The 17226-nt window shown below is 45.2% G+C and overlaps 1 protein-coding gene and 1 long non-coding RNA gene across 2 annotated transcripts in view; one reads left to right on the forward strand and one right to left on the reverse strand.

Annotated features, from left to right (window-relative positions):
- The window catches only part of LOC137436934 (epsilon-sarcoglycan), a 122585-nt gene that overhangs the window by 54227 nt on the left and 51132 nt on the right, over nt 1-17226 (forward strand). The window contains exon 5 of the mRNA XM_068131176.2: nt 15648-15855. Coding sequence (XP_067987277.2) covers nt 15648-15855 — 208 coding nt within the window. The remainder of the gene's footprint in view (nt 1-15647; nt 15856-17226) is intronic.
- Nucleotides 7319-11985, reverse strand: LOC137419402 (uncharacterized). Its single transcript, XR_010982863.2, has 2 exons — nt 11920-11985; nt 7319-8637 (listed from the first exon to the last, which is right to left on the reverse strand). It is a non-coding gene; the product is annotated as an uncharacterized LOC137419402 (long non-coding RNA).

A 17226-nucleotide genomic window follows, 5' to 3' on the forward strand; every position in this document is an offset into this window, starting at 1 on the left:
GGGGTTGCAGGTGCACAAAATGGCGGCGCCTCGCACATGGCGATGAGGGCTGCGCCCGCTGCGCAAATGGGAGGGATGAATATGCAGGACCTCGTTGCGCAGCTGTAGGCAGCCGTACAAATGGGTTTGGGAAACCAAATCGAGGGATTAAAAAATAAATTGGGAAGCCAAATTGGGGGGTTGAGGAATGAATTGGGTGGCCAAATTGGGGGATTGAGGAAAGAGATGGGAGAAATGAGGGCCAATAGTGAGGGAATGGAAAACAGAATGGGGGAGCAATTGGGAAGCCGAATTGGGGGATTAGGAAACAAAATTGAAGGATTGGGAAACAGAATGGGTGACCGAATAGAAAAAATTGGGAAGGACAAAAACCGCAAGGCGGGCGAGGAGGTCGAATTTGTACGCGACGAGGTAGCGCGATTCGAGGAGCGCGGGTTGAGCGAGGCTGAGCAAGGCATGGTCACGTGGACGGGTGTAGAAATCGCGACCCGGGGTATGGGAAAGCTGACGACCGCTGAAGTAGAAAAGAAAATTTTATTAGCGCCAGCAGTCATCGAGGGAAAATAAAATATAGAAAAAGAAATTCAAATCGAACCAATAGTGGAAATTGGAGAGACAGCGGACGTAGAAAAGCACTCACGGGAGGAAGGAATGGAATATGCTCAAAGTTTGAATTCACATCATGATGCCGTGCTTGACCCGAATAAAGATTTGCAGGTGGTGGAGCGAAGAAGAAGAAGCGTCAAGGTGAGTAGGTTAGTATATGGTGCTAAAAGATTTTGCGGAAAGGTGTTTAGTGCAAAAAGAATTTTCGCGCGCTTGGGATTCAAGCATAACGCGGGCGTTTGTGGGAGGTCCGTGGTGCGCTGTGTGAGTGGAAATGGCGCGCGTGTGCGAATGGCGCCGATGCGCGAGGGTATGATGGAATGTGAGTGAGAGAAGTGTGAAACGGAGTGTGGAACGACGAGTGATACGGAGAGTGAGATGGATGAAGAGCGTGTGCGAGAATGCACACCTGAGTTGGTTGTGGAGTGCGTGAGTGCGTGTGCAAAAGATTGCACACCCGTGGGTAGGTGTGCGCTGAGCGGGGGTGCAAGAGAGTGCACACCCGTGAGTGTTACGGACGTAACGGGGGAGAGGTGTGCAACCGAGGAGTGATGTGTAACAGAGTGCGGTGATAGAGTGCAGGGAAGGTATGGGTTGTATGAGAGGCGTTGGAGCGCCGAGATGTATGAGTAAAGAAAGGAACGCATGGTGTGAGCATGCAGGTGGAGCATCGACGTTAACAGGGGCAGTGGTTAGGCTGACGTTTAGCCGACACGAGCGCCTGGGACGTGGTGCTCTTTGTTTGCTGCGGGGGCCGGCCGGGATCGTAGCCGTGTCGCTCCTGCACGGAGTGTCGTGCACGATCCAGGCCGGGCTCCGCCCTGCACGGTCGATTCCGCGCTTTGCCAGGCAAGGCGACCGGCCCGGTTTGAGGGGAGGTAGGAGGGGTCGGAGCAGCGCCCCCTTGTGGTGGCGGCGCTCAGGCCGGGCAAGGCTGGGCCATCGCGCTTGGGAGCGCAAGGCCCTGCGTAGGGATGGTACTTGGAGCCTTGGCCCGACAAAACCTCCTCCCCTGAATCCGAATGCCGGACGGACCCAACCTGTAGGAGACAAACCACCCGAATTCATTGCTCGGCTTTGCGAAGCCGAGCTTTGATAATGTATTTCCCGCACCGAGGCTCATAGTGTAGTGGACTGATGGTTGTATTGATAGTGATGGATGGTAGTTTTACCATTCACTACCACTATTTGGGCAAAGGAGCTATAGGTTTATGGGGTTTTGGCTGTACAAACTAGCCCGGGAGGGTTAGGTTATTGATAGGGAATCTAGAGATGACCAGAGGGGACTATAGAATTAAGTAGTGACTTGATACAGGTAGTGGGGACGTAGGTAGAGTAGATGGATTATAATGACGAGGGATGTGCATAGTATAAGGGATGACAGGGAAGCACTAAGTTAGAGGGAAAACCAGGTAGATTAGATGATGCAGTGTGTTTGTAGTGAGGTTGATGAAATGAGGAATTGAGAGGCAATGCTCGTGAATGCTGTGTGTTTGTGTAAAAAGTGCATTGAGCAGAGTATTGAGAATGGGTGTGATTGTGCATTGAGTGATTGGCTTGCATCGTGGCAAGGGAGAATGGTTGTATGGAATAGATGGTCTGGAGTAAATGGAGTCTGGAATGGATAGTGTGGAGTGAGTATGGTGGAATATGTGGAGTGGAGTGTATGGTGCAAAGGAGTGGATGGGGGAAGGATGGACCCCCTTCACGAGTACCCAGGGAGGGTAGTTTAAAAGTAGGTAGAGGGAGTAGGTAAATTGTGGTTGGACATTGACATCTCTCCGAAGATGGATAGTTGGAATATTTGACATTTTTGAATATTTTGAATATTTGACATTTTGGATATTGACATTTCGGAGATGTCTCTCCGAAAAGACCGACTGGACAACCCTCCCATCCACTTTCTGAATAATCCTCTCCAAGAAGTTCTGTCACTCAATCTTTTGGGTCTCACTATCTGCCATGATCTTTCCTGGGAAAACCACATTTCAAATCTGGCCTCCAAAGCCAGTCGCCGACTGGGCATCCTCCATCATGCGAAGTCCTTCCTTGGTACACCTGAGCTCCTCACCACTTACAAGGCTTTCATCCGCAGCTCTATGGAATACTGCTCTCCCCTCTGGTCTGGTGCTCCTGCCTCACACCTAGCTCGTCTTTACACTGTTGAAACCAAAGCATTCAGAATCATTGGAATCTCCCGCGATGAAGCTAACTCCAAGGGCCTTTCACTCACTCACCGCAGGCAGGTTGGTGGTCTTTCGGTCTTCTACCGACTCCTCTCTGGCCTAGCCCCCCCAGCTCTCTCTGGGCTCTGTCCCCCAAATATTCCTACAGGTCGCACAATATCTGCCTGCAACCCTCTTATGGTTAAACTGCCAAAATCAAGACTTTCTGCTCACCTTCACTCCTTCATTCCTCTTTTCTCCCGCCTCTGGAACAAACTCCCTCACTCTCTTCAATCCCACTCCACCCTCCAGGTCTTTAAGACAGCTGTTCAACACCATCTCTTATCTTCCCCCATCCAAAACCTTGATCTTTTCTACCCCCGCTAATTTCGGTCCCCTTGTGTTTTATACCTCTCCCCCCCCCCCACCCCCCCCCCCTTCCCACGTCTCCTCCCCCCAAGCCCTCTCCCTCCCACACTTCTCCCTGCTCTCAAATGTTGTGTTTGTGTGCTTCCCTTTCTCTCCCCATCTTGTCTTCCGCTCCCTCTTTTTATATATTTTGTTTGTCTGGTTGATTTGTTTGTGAAATAAATGTTAGCTCTTTCACGAGCCTCGATTCAGTATACAAAAAAAAAAAAAAAAAAAATTCTGTGGTGCTGAAAGTAGCAGAGTACTGCTTGGTTGGTGCATAAGTGAAATGGAATGGCTGGGCGTGTGGCCTGTTAGTAAGAATGATTAAATGGGCACTCCGCCACTGTTAGTCTGTCGGCCAGGTGAGGCCGCAGGTAGGCTCTGGGAGCCAGTTAGAGTTCAATGGGGCCTGAGGATCCTATGGAGAGGACCCGGGTAGCCCAGTGCCAGAGAGGGCACCGAGGGGGTAAGCGCCAGGGAGGGCCTTCCCCAGGTAGGTAAGGGTGAGGAGCAGGTAAGCTCGGGTGGCGACGTACAGTGGCGGAGGTCTGCAGGTGAGCAGACCTGCTGGTGAGCCACACGACCCAGCCCTGAAATTGTGCGAGGGCACAGGGGGAAAGAATCGGGGGAGTGAGACCCCAAATTTGGTGAGCGCCACAGGATGTTCAATGGGAATTGGTTTTTAGAACCGCATAGAGTAAACTGGCCAATGGTTTTGCAGGGAAAGACCCCGGGTAGTGTAAAGTGTTAAGGTCAATTTGAGTATAGATAGGATAAAATCTCTTCGCACCATCCGCATCCACTCACCTCGGTGAAATAACTCCGCACCATGTTTTTGCAAATGTTTGGGAATGTGAGACGCATCTCGACGTGGGTGAGACATTGTTCGTTGTTCCATCTCTTCCTCCTTAGGAGGGATTGATGACAAAATTGGCATAGAGGGGAGATATGGGGAAGACAGGACGTAGAGACGAATTTGTAAATGGTGTAAATACGGGGAGGGGCAAGGGGTAGTGTAGGTGACATGGAGGGTGACGAACCGTAGGGACGAGCTTTCTCAGCTCGCTCTCCCGCGCCCTTCATGCCGCATTGCTTTGTGTTAATGTGTACCCTTGCGCTCTTGCCCGCAGCTTTGCTTGTCCTCCTTCCCCCACTCATGGACTTGTTTCTTTTGGGCCCGGGGGGAGTGCACAGGTGGCCGCAGTTGTGTGCCCGCACCTTCGCTGCCTCCGGCCTGCACTGATGCACCATATGGACCACACTGGCACCACATATGGACCACACGTTCTGTGGCCTGGCACCACATTGGACCACACGTACTGTGGCCTGGCGTCTCTGCTGGGACCGGCCACTGTGGCCAGCGGTATCTGGTTGCGGACCACTGTGTTAAAGTGGCATCCATGCCATGCAGGTGGACCACTGGAGTTGGCCCTGCTGGCCCTACAAATAATAAAAAGCAGACGCGGTGCGTGCCCTTTTATTAAATAATAACATCAAGATGAAGAAGATCCATCAAGTCAACCAGAACCAGCGGCCCAGCAGAGCGGAGAAGAAAGAAGACACCATTGCTTATTATTTTAAAATGGTTGTTTTGTGCATTTTTTAATGGTGCTTTTTGGTGCTCTTTGGTGCTTTTCATGCATTTTGTTGATTGGTGCATATGGTATGGTGTATCAGTGCAGTGCAGCGCAGTGATTTTCCCTCTTCTCAAAAGTTCTGCTTTTGTTTCCCAAAAGACACGTTCTGGGTTGCAGTAGTTGTAAATAATCAAAATAGTAGTGTTTTTGTAAATAATGCTACCCACCAGTTAAATGTGTAGTTTTGAAAATAATTCCGCAATTCGGTTAGTCTGTGGGCATGAGTCTGATAGGTAGAATGCAACGCAGCAGGCGGGACATACTTAGTGTTAAAACTGTCGCAGCCAGGGTGAGGTTAAAAGTAGAGGGTTACCACATCTAAGTGTCACATTAAATTAAAGTTTTTTCGGCCCGGGCTGTGCCTGGAGGAAAGGAGGGTGCAGTGTTGCGGTTTTAGAACCCTCACTTGTAAATAATTCTTGTAAATATTCTATTTGTTAAAAGGTCAAAGGTCGCACCCATAGTTAGACCATATGCAACACGTAGGTCACCATAGGACTTTAAGTTATCTCCTTAGTATGTGTTTAAATAAGGCTGTGTTCCCAATAGTTGCATCGGCATTGCATTAATTAAATAAGATAGGCCCCATTCCGTTCATTTTGGAATCTCTCTCTCTCCAAATTGTGGTACGCGCCTCTGCCGGCCGCAGCCACCTTAGCGCTTGCCCCGGCCACCATAACGCATGCGGTCAAGCTGGAGAAGAAGGGGGTGGAGCACCAAGAAGGAGGCATGGCCCTGTCAACGAACCAACCAGGGCTGAGGTGAGCTTACTGATGGGCGTGGCATGGCTTGATCTCTAAGCGCACTATATAAGCGCACGCGCCAAGCCCTTTCACGGACTGCGCGAGGACGCTCCATTGCAAATGGACTGCTGCGAGGGAGCTCCATTGTAAACGGTCTGCGTGAGGGAGCTCCATTGTAAACGGACTGCGCGAGGGGAGGTCATTGTGTACGGACTGCACGGAGCGCACCTGGTGATTGATGAACTCGTTTGATTGAATTGATCTTGTTTGAAAGGCGCTTATGAACATTGAGAGAGAGAGAGGCAGCAGGCACACATATTACGTACGCAGCAGTCCAGCCCTCGCATATGTAAAGGTCCGGTCGTACGCCGACACGCGAAGCTGCCGGACGTTCTTCGCCGCGGACCCGGCGCCGGACCCGAGTGGACTGGAGCCGGATCTCAACGCCTGAACCATCTACTTGGACCTTCTCCTCCTACCACTGCCCTCCCGTGTAAGTCTGTCTGTTTGTCCTGGGGTTAAGTAAGACTGTATAGATAAGCTTGCTCTGTGTCCTGCTTCTTCTTCTTCTTGTACATTCTTCCCTTTCGTTTCCTCTTCTTTGGTTGTAATAAATCCTTTGTTCTTCCTTACCTTTTGGTTTCCTCTCCATTCGATCGTCTTCGTCCTTTCTCTCCATCGAGTACCTGTGGCATGATTTGGGAAACCGCTCAGGATCGGGTTTAGTCTTTTGTTAATGGCTCGGGCTTCGGCTTGCTGAACCGCTCGGCAATTTCCATCTTGTCCGCGGTCCGAGCGGGAGTTATCTCCCTGCTTTGCGGTCGGATTGGCACTCAGGTGTTTGGGACACCATTGACCAATCACCCTGGCCAATCTCGACCGGAAAGGAGCGTTATAATTTCCAGGATTGGGGGACGGCCAGCTTAAAAGACAAGGGGATTAACCCCCCCTTGATAATGGGAGAGCCGACCCCGAATCCGCAACAATATTAACGCTATAATTTCTCTCAGTTTCCGCAACAGCCGCGTCATGACACACTGTCTCATTGCTTTTCATGAATAGGTGATCCCATATCAGCTTGGCCAGCTTGATCATTTACATTAGTTGCAGAAACGCTATGCTGAGCAAGCATTTCACTCCTCATGATCCTGACATTTATCCCAATGATTTCAAATTGGGCATTGTCATTTGCATTGATTGAGCCAGCCAACTTTAAAGAATCGTGATGCACATCATCAATACTGTTAAAACATAGAGACGCTTGTGCCATCAGGTACTTGCATTCCATCTGAAGCGAGAATCAAATACACAGTTACATTGACTACTCTTCAGAATAGCAAATGTGTTTGTGCAAAAGTCGCAAAGCAAACATTGAACACTGAAAAACATCTGCAAATTGCTTAATTCAGTGACATACAATGTCTGACTGCTTCGTATTTTTCAGCGTTTTTATGCCCCCGCCCCCGAAGTTGGCCAGGGGCATTGTTTTCCGGTTGTCCGTCCGGGCTAAACCTCGTTTTTCTCAACCACATGTCCGAGTGAGGCAAAACTTTCAGGGTAGGAGTGACACCCATGCAGAATGTTTTTATCATAATTGTGACGTCATAGGTCACGTGGTATGGCATCCATCTTGGAATAAACACAAACAATTAAAATTATTTCTCGGAAACCGCTGAATGGAAAAAATTGAAACTCAGCACATTGTCAAGTACTCCCAATGGGGAACAAAAGCATGATGATGACATCATAGGTGAAGTGGTGTACTAGCCAAAAATGTTTTAATGAAATTCTTCATCCAAAAATCTGAAATTGCATGCACATGATCTTTGACCCATTTGTATTGAAATATTAAACTTATGACATCATAGGTTACATGGTTTGGCAGCCATATTGGATTTAACCTAAAACCTTTAAAAAACATCTTTTCCCAAACTACCAAATTGATTGACTCGAAACTTTATGATTGTCAATGACTAGGCATGGCGATTAAAAGATTATCAAGAAAACATCATTGGTCACATGGTGTGGCAACCATACTGGATTGAAGGAAAATATTAAATAATTATATCTCTGAAACCGCTTACCCTATCGATGTGAAATTTTACAAATATCATCTAACAGCACTGTTGCATATAGTTTGAAAATGATGATGGCATAGGTCACGTGGTTTGGCAGCCATCTTGGATAGAAAAACGAGCCTTGTCCGATCAACACAAAGCTTCACAAACGTGATCCTCAACCCATTCATATGCAGTGTACACATTTTTTAAGATAATATGTCACGTGGTGTGGCAGCCATATTAGCTTGAAAGCCGATATTTGAAAAAAATACCTTCTCTGAAACCGCTTAACCGGTCGATGTGAAACCTGTCATGGCTGGTGAAAATGTGATACTTGAAAACAGCTGAAGGGATTTAAATTAAACTTGTTTATTTTTAGGACAATGAATGAGGGCATCTACCAATGGTGGGACTTTGCGGAGGCATATTGGCGACAGTCGCATTGTCCTCGTTTTATATTTGACTGGTGTACGATTCACCAGTACTCAAATACAAGATGGTGTCAAACAGATCGATTGTATCTGGTAATTCAGAAACTATTAGGTATTTGTGATGTACTGTTGAAGACATCTGGAGAAAACCATACAACTCATTGCCAGTCATCAGAATTGTATCAAGATCGTCGCTGTCCCAAGTATGAGACTGTTTAGTGGTGCTAAAAACAATTGAGACCAAGCTATTTGCAGAACACTGACTTCCACTATTTTCACCAAATCGGCCGTCAGCTTGACGGAAGTTACCAGTGCAGTTTTCCAGCGTTTCTTTCTCTGAATCTTTGCACAATGTATTTGAATTGTGTGGTTTGTCAGCAATTTTTAAATTACAGGGAATCCCAGAAATCTTTGAGTTCCGTGGTTTCTCTGAAATGAGCGAATTGCATTCTGCTACATCTGAGCTGTTTTTTAAAGAGGTTGCGTTCTTCCAACTCTGAACATTTTTCCAAGAGTTTGCATCACTCAACACGCTCGTGTTTCTTTGCAGCCAATCCCTTTTCCAATTCTTTTTTGCGAGGCATCTGTAATAAAAAGAGAGAACGTGTGAATTGACAGATTGGTAACATTTCTGGTACAACACCTTCCAAGGGCGAGAATTGTTGTTCGTGTTATTTGCCATGTAAAACTAGAACGGCACTCTGTAGAGCGCATACCTACGTCAACCTGAACAGTTTATGTTTTGTATCCCACTGATAGGTCGGATCTGGATTCGGACCTGAACCAAAATCTGATCGGCTTGTTCTTGTCACCTACCATCTCGTCCACCAAGTTTGTCATAAGTCATCCATAACCTTTTGTTTGAAATATCATGCTCCATGTCGTTTTTGGCCCTATCACTCAATGGTGAAGAATCACTTTCACTTATGTTTCTTCAGATTTTATCAAGTTGTTCTGGAGATATATTGTCGACAACAACTTGTGACGGTCAACGCCGGACAAAGGACAGCCATAGTGGGGAGGGAGGGGCAGCGTAATACGGACCTCCTTTATTACATATCAAACCTGCAGCCAAAATTTGAAAGCTTCAGTTGCAAACTCCAGATTCTAAGATTTGAGATTTGACTTCACTCCCATCCCCAGATTTGACTTCAAATTATGCATGCTGTTATTAAGAAAAAAACTGAATAACATAATAACCGAGTACAGATATACTATGCGAGAAAGGATCAACCAAATTTACCACGAGTACAATAAAACTTATTTGGCATGTTGGGGTATTCAACAATTACCCAACACTTTTTTAGCTGAAATATGACACCAATCCCCCTCTCTCTCCCCCCAACATCACCTGTAATGCTCTGTCATGTTTGGACATGCAGTCTACCCCATCCCACCCACACTCCCTGTAATGCTCTGTCACGTTTGGACATGCAGTCTACCCCACCCTCCCATCCCCAGGCGTTACTTGAGCTTTAACTGGGTAGGTGTGCGAAATAGCGCTTCCTGAATTCATGCTATCATGATGCGTTATTCAAGTCATATTCTAACCGTACTGTACCTAAATTGTCTCGTGCATAAAGTAACATCAAACAGCAGTGACAATGTCATCATGTATATTTCTCTCCTCACCGTGTATTTTTAGAAAGAAAAATATTTTCACACCCATAAAATCCCGTAAGAATGAAAGACAATGTCATATACACGACTTTCCGAAGACGTCTCCGCTTCGTTGAGGTAAAATTGTTGGTGTGCATTAAATATGTTTAAATATACTTCTCTGAATTATCAAAAACGTTTAAATATTTATCTCCTTACTGTGAATTTTTGGAAAGATCAATTCGTAAAATCCGCTGTGAATGAGAAAATCCAGAGAGAAAGTAAGATGCCACTTGTCCAAGGAGTCTCCACTTCGCTGAGGTGAACTCGTTGCTAAGGTAATTCGCACGCGCGCCACCACACCAGAACGTGCATTTTGCACTCCACTTCACATCGCGCACAAACATGTTGGAGCAGGCCTTAGGGATTCCCTACCTTTTTCAATATAGGGTTCCACCTTTGGTGTTTATGTGAAGATGATCTTAATGCGAAAATAATTTTGATTGGTCACGTGATTATGGCCACCATATTGGATTTAAGCAAACAATTAAATAATATTTTCTGGAGAACAGTTTTCCACATCAATGCCAACTTTGTGCATGTAATGGGCTACGCAAGTGGACAACTTAAGAAGTCAATTTTGATGAAATTCTTACCGGCTTGCCGCCATCTTGGATGTAAGGTAAAAACCTTAAAAACTTTTAAAATCTTCTTCTCCAGAACTGTTCATCCAATCGAAGCAAAACGGTGGATATGATTGAGTACACATGGGGAGTATAGGGTCGTCTTGATTTAATAATCAGTCACGTGGTTTGGTGGCCATATTAGATTTAACAAAAAAACCTATAAAACCCTTTTCCTCCAAAACTTTAAATCTGATGTATTCATAACTTTGCACAAATGATCACCTTGCCATGCAACCTGACAGGAGTAAATTCTCTGTCAGTGGATCAAGGGGTCTTACTCCTATTAAGAGGAGTGGTCCCAATTGAATGACCATGCATTGTGGCCCCTCGGGGGCATGATGCATGCGTTTGAATGACCATGCGCTTCCCCTTTGGGGTTGAGGCGCATGTGTATTGTTATTGGGACAGCCTTGTTGACGTTGTGCCTTGACCGTGGGGTCAAGGTGCACGTCCGAGGCTGTTCAAATGTTTGACTTTTTACCTTTTTTCACAAGCAAAAAAGGCAGGCCTTAGCTGTGGCCCCAAAACAGCGTTTGAATGACCATGTGCTTCAGCCTTGGGGTTGAGGCGCATGTGTAATGTTATTGGGACAGCCTTGTTGACGTTGTGCCTTGGCCATGGGGTCAAGGTGCACGTCCAAGGCTGTTAAAATGTTTGACTTTTTACCTTTTTTCATCGTAAAAAAGGCAGGCCTTCGCGCAGGCCCTAAAAGCACCTTGCCATGCACGATAAGATATTTAAATTATGATGTCATAGGTCACGTGGCTTGGCCGCCATCTTGTATTTAAGGTGAACACCTTGAAAAATTTTCTTTGAAACCGTTTAACCTATTGTTGTGAAACTTGGCAAAAATGATCAACTGCCATTTCATTTGATATACCATGTTAAAATTATGACATGATAGGTCATGTGATTTGGCCGCCACCTTGGATTTAAGGTGAAAACCTTGAAAAATGTTTTTCATAACAGCGATGTAGGACTTGAGTCCACTTTTTGGAGGACTCGGACTCGACTTTCAGGACTTGGAGTCGGACTCTGAATGCCAATAACTCGGACTCGAGCCGGTTCTGGCTAGATTCGGGCAAAATTTAGCGCACAGTAAAACTTAAGGTACAGTAGAAAAAAAAGTATAGGCCTACAGTAAAACTTTTAGGGTACAGTAGAAATAAAAAGTAGAGGCCTACAGTTAAACTTTTAGGGTACAGTAGAAATAAAAAGTAGAGGCCTACAGTTAAACTTTTAGGGTACAGTAGAAATAAAAAGTAGAGGCCTACAGTTAAACCTTTAGGGTACAGTAGAAATAAAAAGCATAGGCCTACAGTAAAACTTTTAGGGTACAGTAGAAATAAAAAGTATAGGCCTACAGTTAAACTTTTCGTGTAGAGCAGCAAGAAGCAAGAACCCGCACGTATAGTAACCAGGCCTAATTGGTTTCCCGCCAAAAGGCTCGTACCGTGCAATTGTGAAGCAGGTGATTTAAAAATGAATAACGGGAAGAATTAAACAACCCTGCATGCACAGGTAAATGAAGGTAACTCCGACCGATGTTCCACATTTTTAGAGATAACGCGAACATCTTACCTTTGTGTAATGATGTGCAATCCAAAACACATTCCGTTTTTCAGAGTGCTTAAAATTTTTATTTTTATTTTTAACGATTCGAGGAATCACTTTAAAACTAAACATTAAATGGATGGTTTAACTTAAAATGCTATCAACGCTTTATAGTTTAAAAGTGCTACACAAAAGTAAGGTACATTTTCTGTTGGCCTATAGTAATAAGAATTAGCTTTTGGAGTGTAAAAATAAACTTGCAACGAATGATCTACTTATACACTGCCTGAAGCGATCTTTCTTAAACTATGTTTTTAAAAATCTTTAATAAACACTATAACATATTTTACGTCGTTGTAAGTTTATAAACACGAAAACTACGATTATTTGGACATTCATATTAACAAGTGAGACGTTAATTTACGTGTTTTGAAAAACCAATTAAAAATAAGCGATTATATCTCACACCTGATTGGCGAAGATGATGCCTCCGTTATTATTTGAGCTGGAACCTCGAAATTTGGAATGCTTAACTGAAAATGCGACTTTGAGGACAGGTTAAAATCTGAGCACCATGGCATCACGGAGGTACGTGGCATGTCGGGAATTGAAACTACAACCGTTTCTGCGCTGATAGGGTTACGATGAGGGTTTTTCAGATTTGATTTTTTTTTTTTCCAGGAAAAACAAATCATATCACAATCTGAAGGGGATTGATTGCTCTAAGTATAGAAAGTGTTCGGAATGTCAGATCTGATTTTTAAAAAAATGAAGGAATTCAAGCAAAAATATGATTGGGGGTAGGATTTTCTTTTAGTCTTTATAATTTTATTTTAATATTTATAATTTTTTTTTTTTTTTTTGTAGATGTCCCATGATCACCTCTTTCATATCAACGAAAAAACATACCCTGTTGATGTCCTGATGCCTGCCCCAGGGTTCTCCGTCCCACCTCTCCCACCTCCTGGGTGAAATCTTATTATAATAGAGCAAACATATATGGTTATGTCGTTATGTCGCCATGTATGTCGCTATGTTTATATGCGACGAAAACGTCTTCTTCTTCTTCAAATAAAATTAACACCCTCTTAATTGCGTTAAGACTGTTGAGACCCCTCAGACCTTTGACGACCCTTTAATTCCCCCAAGATCCTTCAGACCACCAAGACCCCTGAAGACCCAAAATACCCTGAAGACCCCCAAATACCCCAAAGACCCAAAACACCCCAAATACCCAAAATACCCTTCAAGGTCCTCAGGCTCAAAAAGACCCTGAATACCCAAAAACCCCAAAAAACCCAAAACACCCCGAAGACCCAAAACACCCCGAAAACCCAACACACCCTGACGACCCAAAAGACCCCGAAGACCCCAAAAAACCCAAAGACCCTTAAAGACCAAGAAGACCCAAAAGACCCCGAAGACCCCAAAAAACCAAAAGACCCTTGAAGAACCAAAAGACCCCGAAGACCCAAAAGACACCGAAGACCCTTAAGACCCAAAAGCTTCTGAAGGCACCAAAGACCCAAAAGACCCTGAAGACCCAAAACACCTCAAAGACCCAAAAGACACCGAAATGATCAAAGATGCCTACCCATCTGAAACGACGTGTGGTGAGGAGCGCGCCGATTCACGCTAGTCAAATACCATAAACTGATAGAATGAATTGGAGTGGCATTGATAAGAGTCAAAGCATGATGGGCTAAATGGCCTGCTCCTGTATATAAGTTCCTTGTAACCAAATGCCACTGTATGACTAATTCTTTGCTATATTGTTCTTCCTTGAGCTTTTAGTAAAGTCTTAAAATATTGATGACCATGAACATCAATTAATTAATTTATGCAAGGATATATTCCAAATTTATTTACAAGAATTACTGGAAATTAATTTAAAGATGTTCATTTCATCCATCATGTTATTTTTGTTTTTTTTTGTATACAGAATCGAGGCTCGTGAAAGAGCTAACATTTATCACAAAAAAAAAAATCGAACAGACAAACAAAATATATAAAAAGAGTGAGCGGTAGACAAGATGGGGAGAGAAGGGGAAGCACACAAACACAACATTTGAGAGCAGGGACATCGGGAGATGTGTGGGAGGGAGAGGGCTTGGGGGGAGGAGGCGTGGGAAGGGGGAGGGTGTGGGAGAAGTATAAAACACAAGGACACCAAGGACTTCCAGGAAAGAAGTTGGTATTTCAAAAAAGTGGATTTGGGGTGAAATTAGCGGGGGTAGAAAAGATCAAGGTTTTGGATGGGGGAAGATAAGAGATGGTGGTGAACAGCTGTTTTAAAGACCTGGAGGGTGGAGTGGGATTGAAGATCCCACTAAAAAGTGGGAACTTCTTTTTATGGCAGTTCTTATGGCAGTTTAACCATAAGAGGGTTGCAGGCAGATCTTGTGCGACCTGTAGGAATATTTGGGGGACAGAGCCCAGAGAGAGCTGGGGGAGCAAGGCTGGAGAGGAGTCGGTAGAAGACGGAAAGACCACCAACCTGCCTGCGGTGAGTAAGTGAAAGGCCCTCGGAGATAGCTTCATCGCGGGAGATTCCAATGATTCTGAACGCTTTGGTTTCAACAGCGTGAAGACGAGCTAGGTGTGAGGCAGGAGCACCAGCCCAGAGGGGAGATCAGTACTCCATTGAGTTGCGGATGAAAGCCTTGTATGTGGTGAGGAGCTCAGGTGTGCCAAGGAAGGACTTCGCACGATGGAGGATGCCCAGTCAGCGACTGGCTTTGGAGGCCAGCTTGGAAATGTGGTTTTCCCAGGAAAGATCATGGCAGATAGTGAGACCCAAAAGCTTGAGTGACAGAACTTCTTGGAGAATATTATTCAGAAAGTTGATGGGAGGGTTGTCCAGTCGGTCTTTTCGGAGAGACATCGTAAGAGTGTGAGATTTGTCAGGATTGAAAGACATGTTCCACTTGTTTGCCCAGTCTGTGATTTTGTCCATGTCTGTAGAGAGTGAGGAGGCTGCAGACTACCGATCTGAGGGATGAGGAATGGAGCGGCAGAGAGTGGAGTCATCAGAAAAGAGATAGAGAGGATTTTCAAGAGAGTCAGAGAGATCATTGATGAAGACCAGAAAAAGCACAGGGCTCAGAACACTGCCTTGTGGAACTCCAGCCTGAACAGGAAGAGGATATGAGAGAAACCCATTCAGGGCCACACGTTGACTACGACTAGACTAGAGAGCAAGTCCGCCAGCCATGCGTGGAGATTTCCCTGGATACCAAAGGAGGAGAGTTTGGTGAGCAGAGCGGGGTGCCAGACCGTATCGACGGCACGTGATATGTCGAGGGAGACAGCTCTAATTTCCTGTTTGGCATTGAGGACCTCCATCCATTGTTGAGACAGCAGAAGCAGCATGTCCAGAGTAGAGTGACCTGGTCTGAAACCAAATTGATGATCAGAGATCAAGCCATTGGAGAAGAGGAAAGATTTCATATCCGAAGCAATGATGTATTCCATGACTTTGCTGATAATTGGGAGAAGGCTGATTGGTCTATAGTTGCAAGGATCTGTTTTTGTACATTTTTTGTGTAAGGCGGTGATGTTGGCTGATTTCCAAGCAGATGTTTCATCCACATTCCAGCTGCACATGTTCTATTAGAGTTGCACATTTTGCAGGAATTATATGAACTGCTCTGGTCATTTCCTCCATTTTCCTACACTTTTTATTTTGTTGAAAAATCCATTGCAACAACAATCAGTCTCATCTTCTCTCTCTCTCTTTCCTCTAAAAACCCTAGAGCACCCTTTACCACATCAAGCCGAGCTGTACATCAGCAACATGAACATGGAAGACTTTCTGCAGCCCGATGTGCCACACCTGCTCCAGACAGCGGTTCGCAAGACCTGGCGTGTACCCGACAAGGGGTTGCTGCGTATTGCAAATGTGACATCAGCACTGGAACGTGGTGGACGTATTCCACTGCCTATCCACCTGCACAGAGAGGGGTAAATCGTCCATCGGCCAAATAATATTATCTGTCATCTTGTAGTTCTCACTCGGGGTGTGCTCATTGCTATTAATGATATCTCATGGGGAGTACCTGTGTGGCAAAAGAGGTGAAAGATGTGTTTCTTTCTCCATTGATTGGTGTCGACTTAATTTCCATGGCTACTCACTGTCACCAGCCGGTACTTGGCAGGTATGTCAAATACTGCTCAACACGAGATGAGGGTGTCCATCTTGCAGTGGACTGAAATATTGTACTGTCTAACTATTGTCGACGGTTACAGAACCCAGACTAGATAAATGAGAGGTGAGTACGCTACCTCTCTATCCTGTTCGTTGGATAAGGCTATATAAGCATTGACAGAAAATGGAGTTGAGAGACATATGCTTCATATTATTAAAGAATCGTGTGGTAGCAGATTAATTCATTTTTAGCTCACTGGGAACGAAGTTCAGGGGAGCTTATGCGATGGCGCGTCGTCCGTCCGTCCATCCGTAAACACTTGCAACTTCTTCTCTGTAACCGCTGATGGGATTGTGACCAAACTTGGCACAAATTATATTTGTTGTGTTTTGACTAAAGTTTATTCACGGCTTTGAAATATCGGGGTCTAAGGGCGTCTACCGGGGGTCAAAGTGGATCCACGTTTGACCCCCCAAAACAGGAATTAGCTTTTTCCTCTGAAACTACACACTCTATTTCGATGAAACTTGACCACAACCTTCATCACCCGTGATGTACCATTGTTTGTTCACGGCACTAAGAAAATCGAACTCTAACGGGGTCGACGGGGGTCAAAGTGGATCCACATTTGACCCCCTCCCCCCCCCCCCCCCCCCAAAATAGGTGTTTGCCTTTTTCTCTGAAACTACACACACGATTACGATGAAACTTGTCCACAACCTTCACCACCCATTATGTACCAAAGTTTGTTCACGGCATGAAAAAAACCCGGGGTCTAATGTAGTCTATGGGCGATGGGGTGGGGTGGGGGGGGGCAGGTGGTTCACCCACAAAATAGGTATCTTTTGGTTTGTTTGTTTAAAGTCTTATGATTACGTTAGTATAATTGTACATGCTGTCCTGTCTTCGAGTAACCATTGAAATTGGTTGAAAATGCCACGATTCGTCACTTCCGTTGTTGTGGTTCTCATCCACCGTAAACATTTTTGGTTCCATGTACTATTATTGTTATCATTGAAGTGAATTGGAGATAACTGTTTTCAAAAGGTAAAAAAAGTTAGTGTTTTAAAAGAAACCGGAAACCGGATCGGGGACCAGACGAAGAAGAAGAAGAAGAAGAAGAAGAAGAGGAAAAGGAGGCGGAGCGAGTGATGTCAGAGAAGGAGCCGAGCTGCGTTGAGGTTTT

The sequence above is a fragment of the Myxine glutinosa genome, chromosome 1 (genome assembly GCF_964187855.1).
Source record: "Myxine glutinosa chromosome 1, kmMyxGlut1.1, whole genome shotgun sequence".
NCBI classification, from domain to species: Eukaryota; Metazoa; Chordata; class Myxini; order Myxiniformes; family Myxinidae; genus Myxine; species Myxine glutinosa.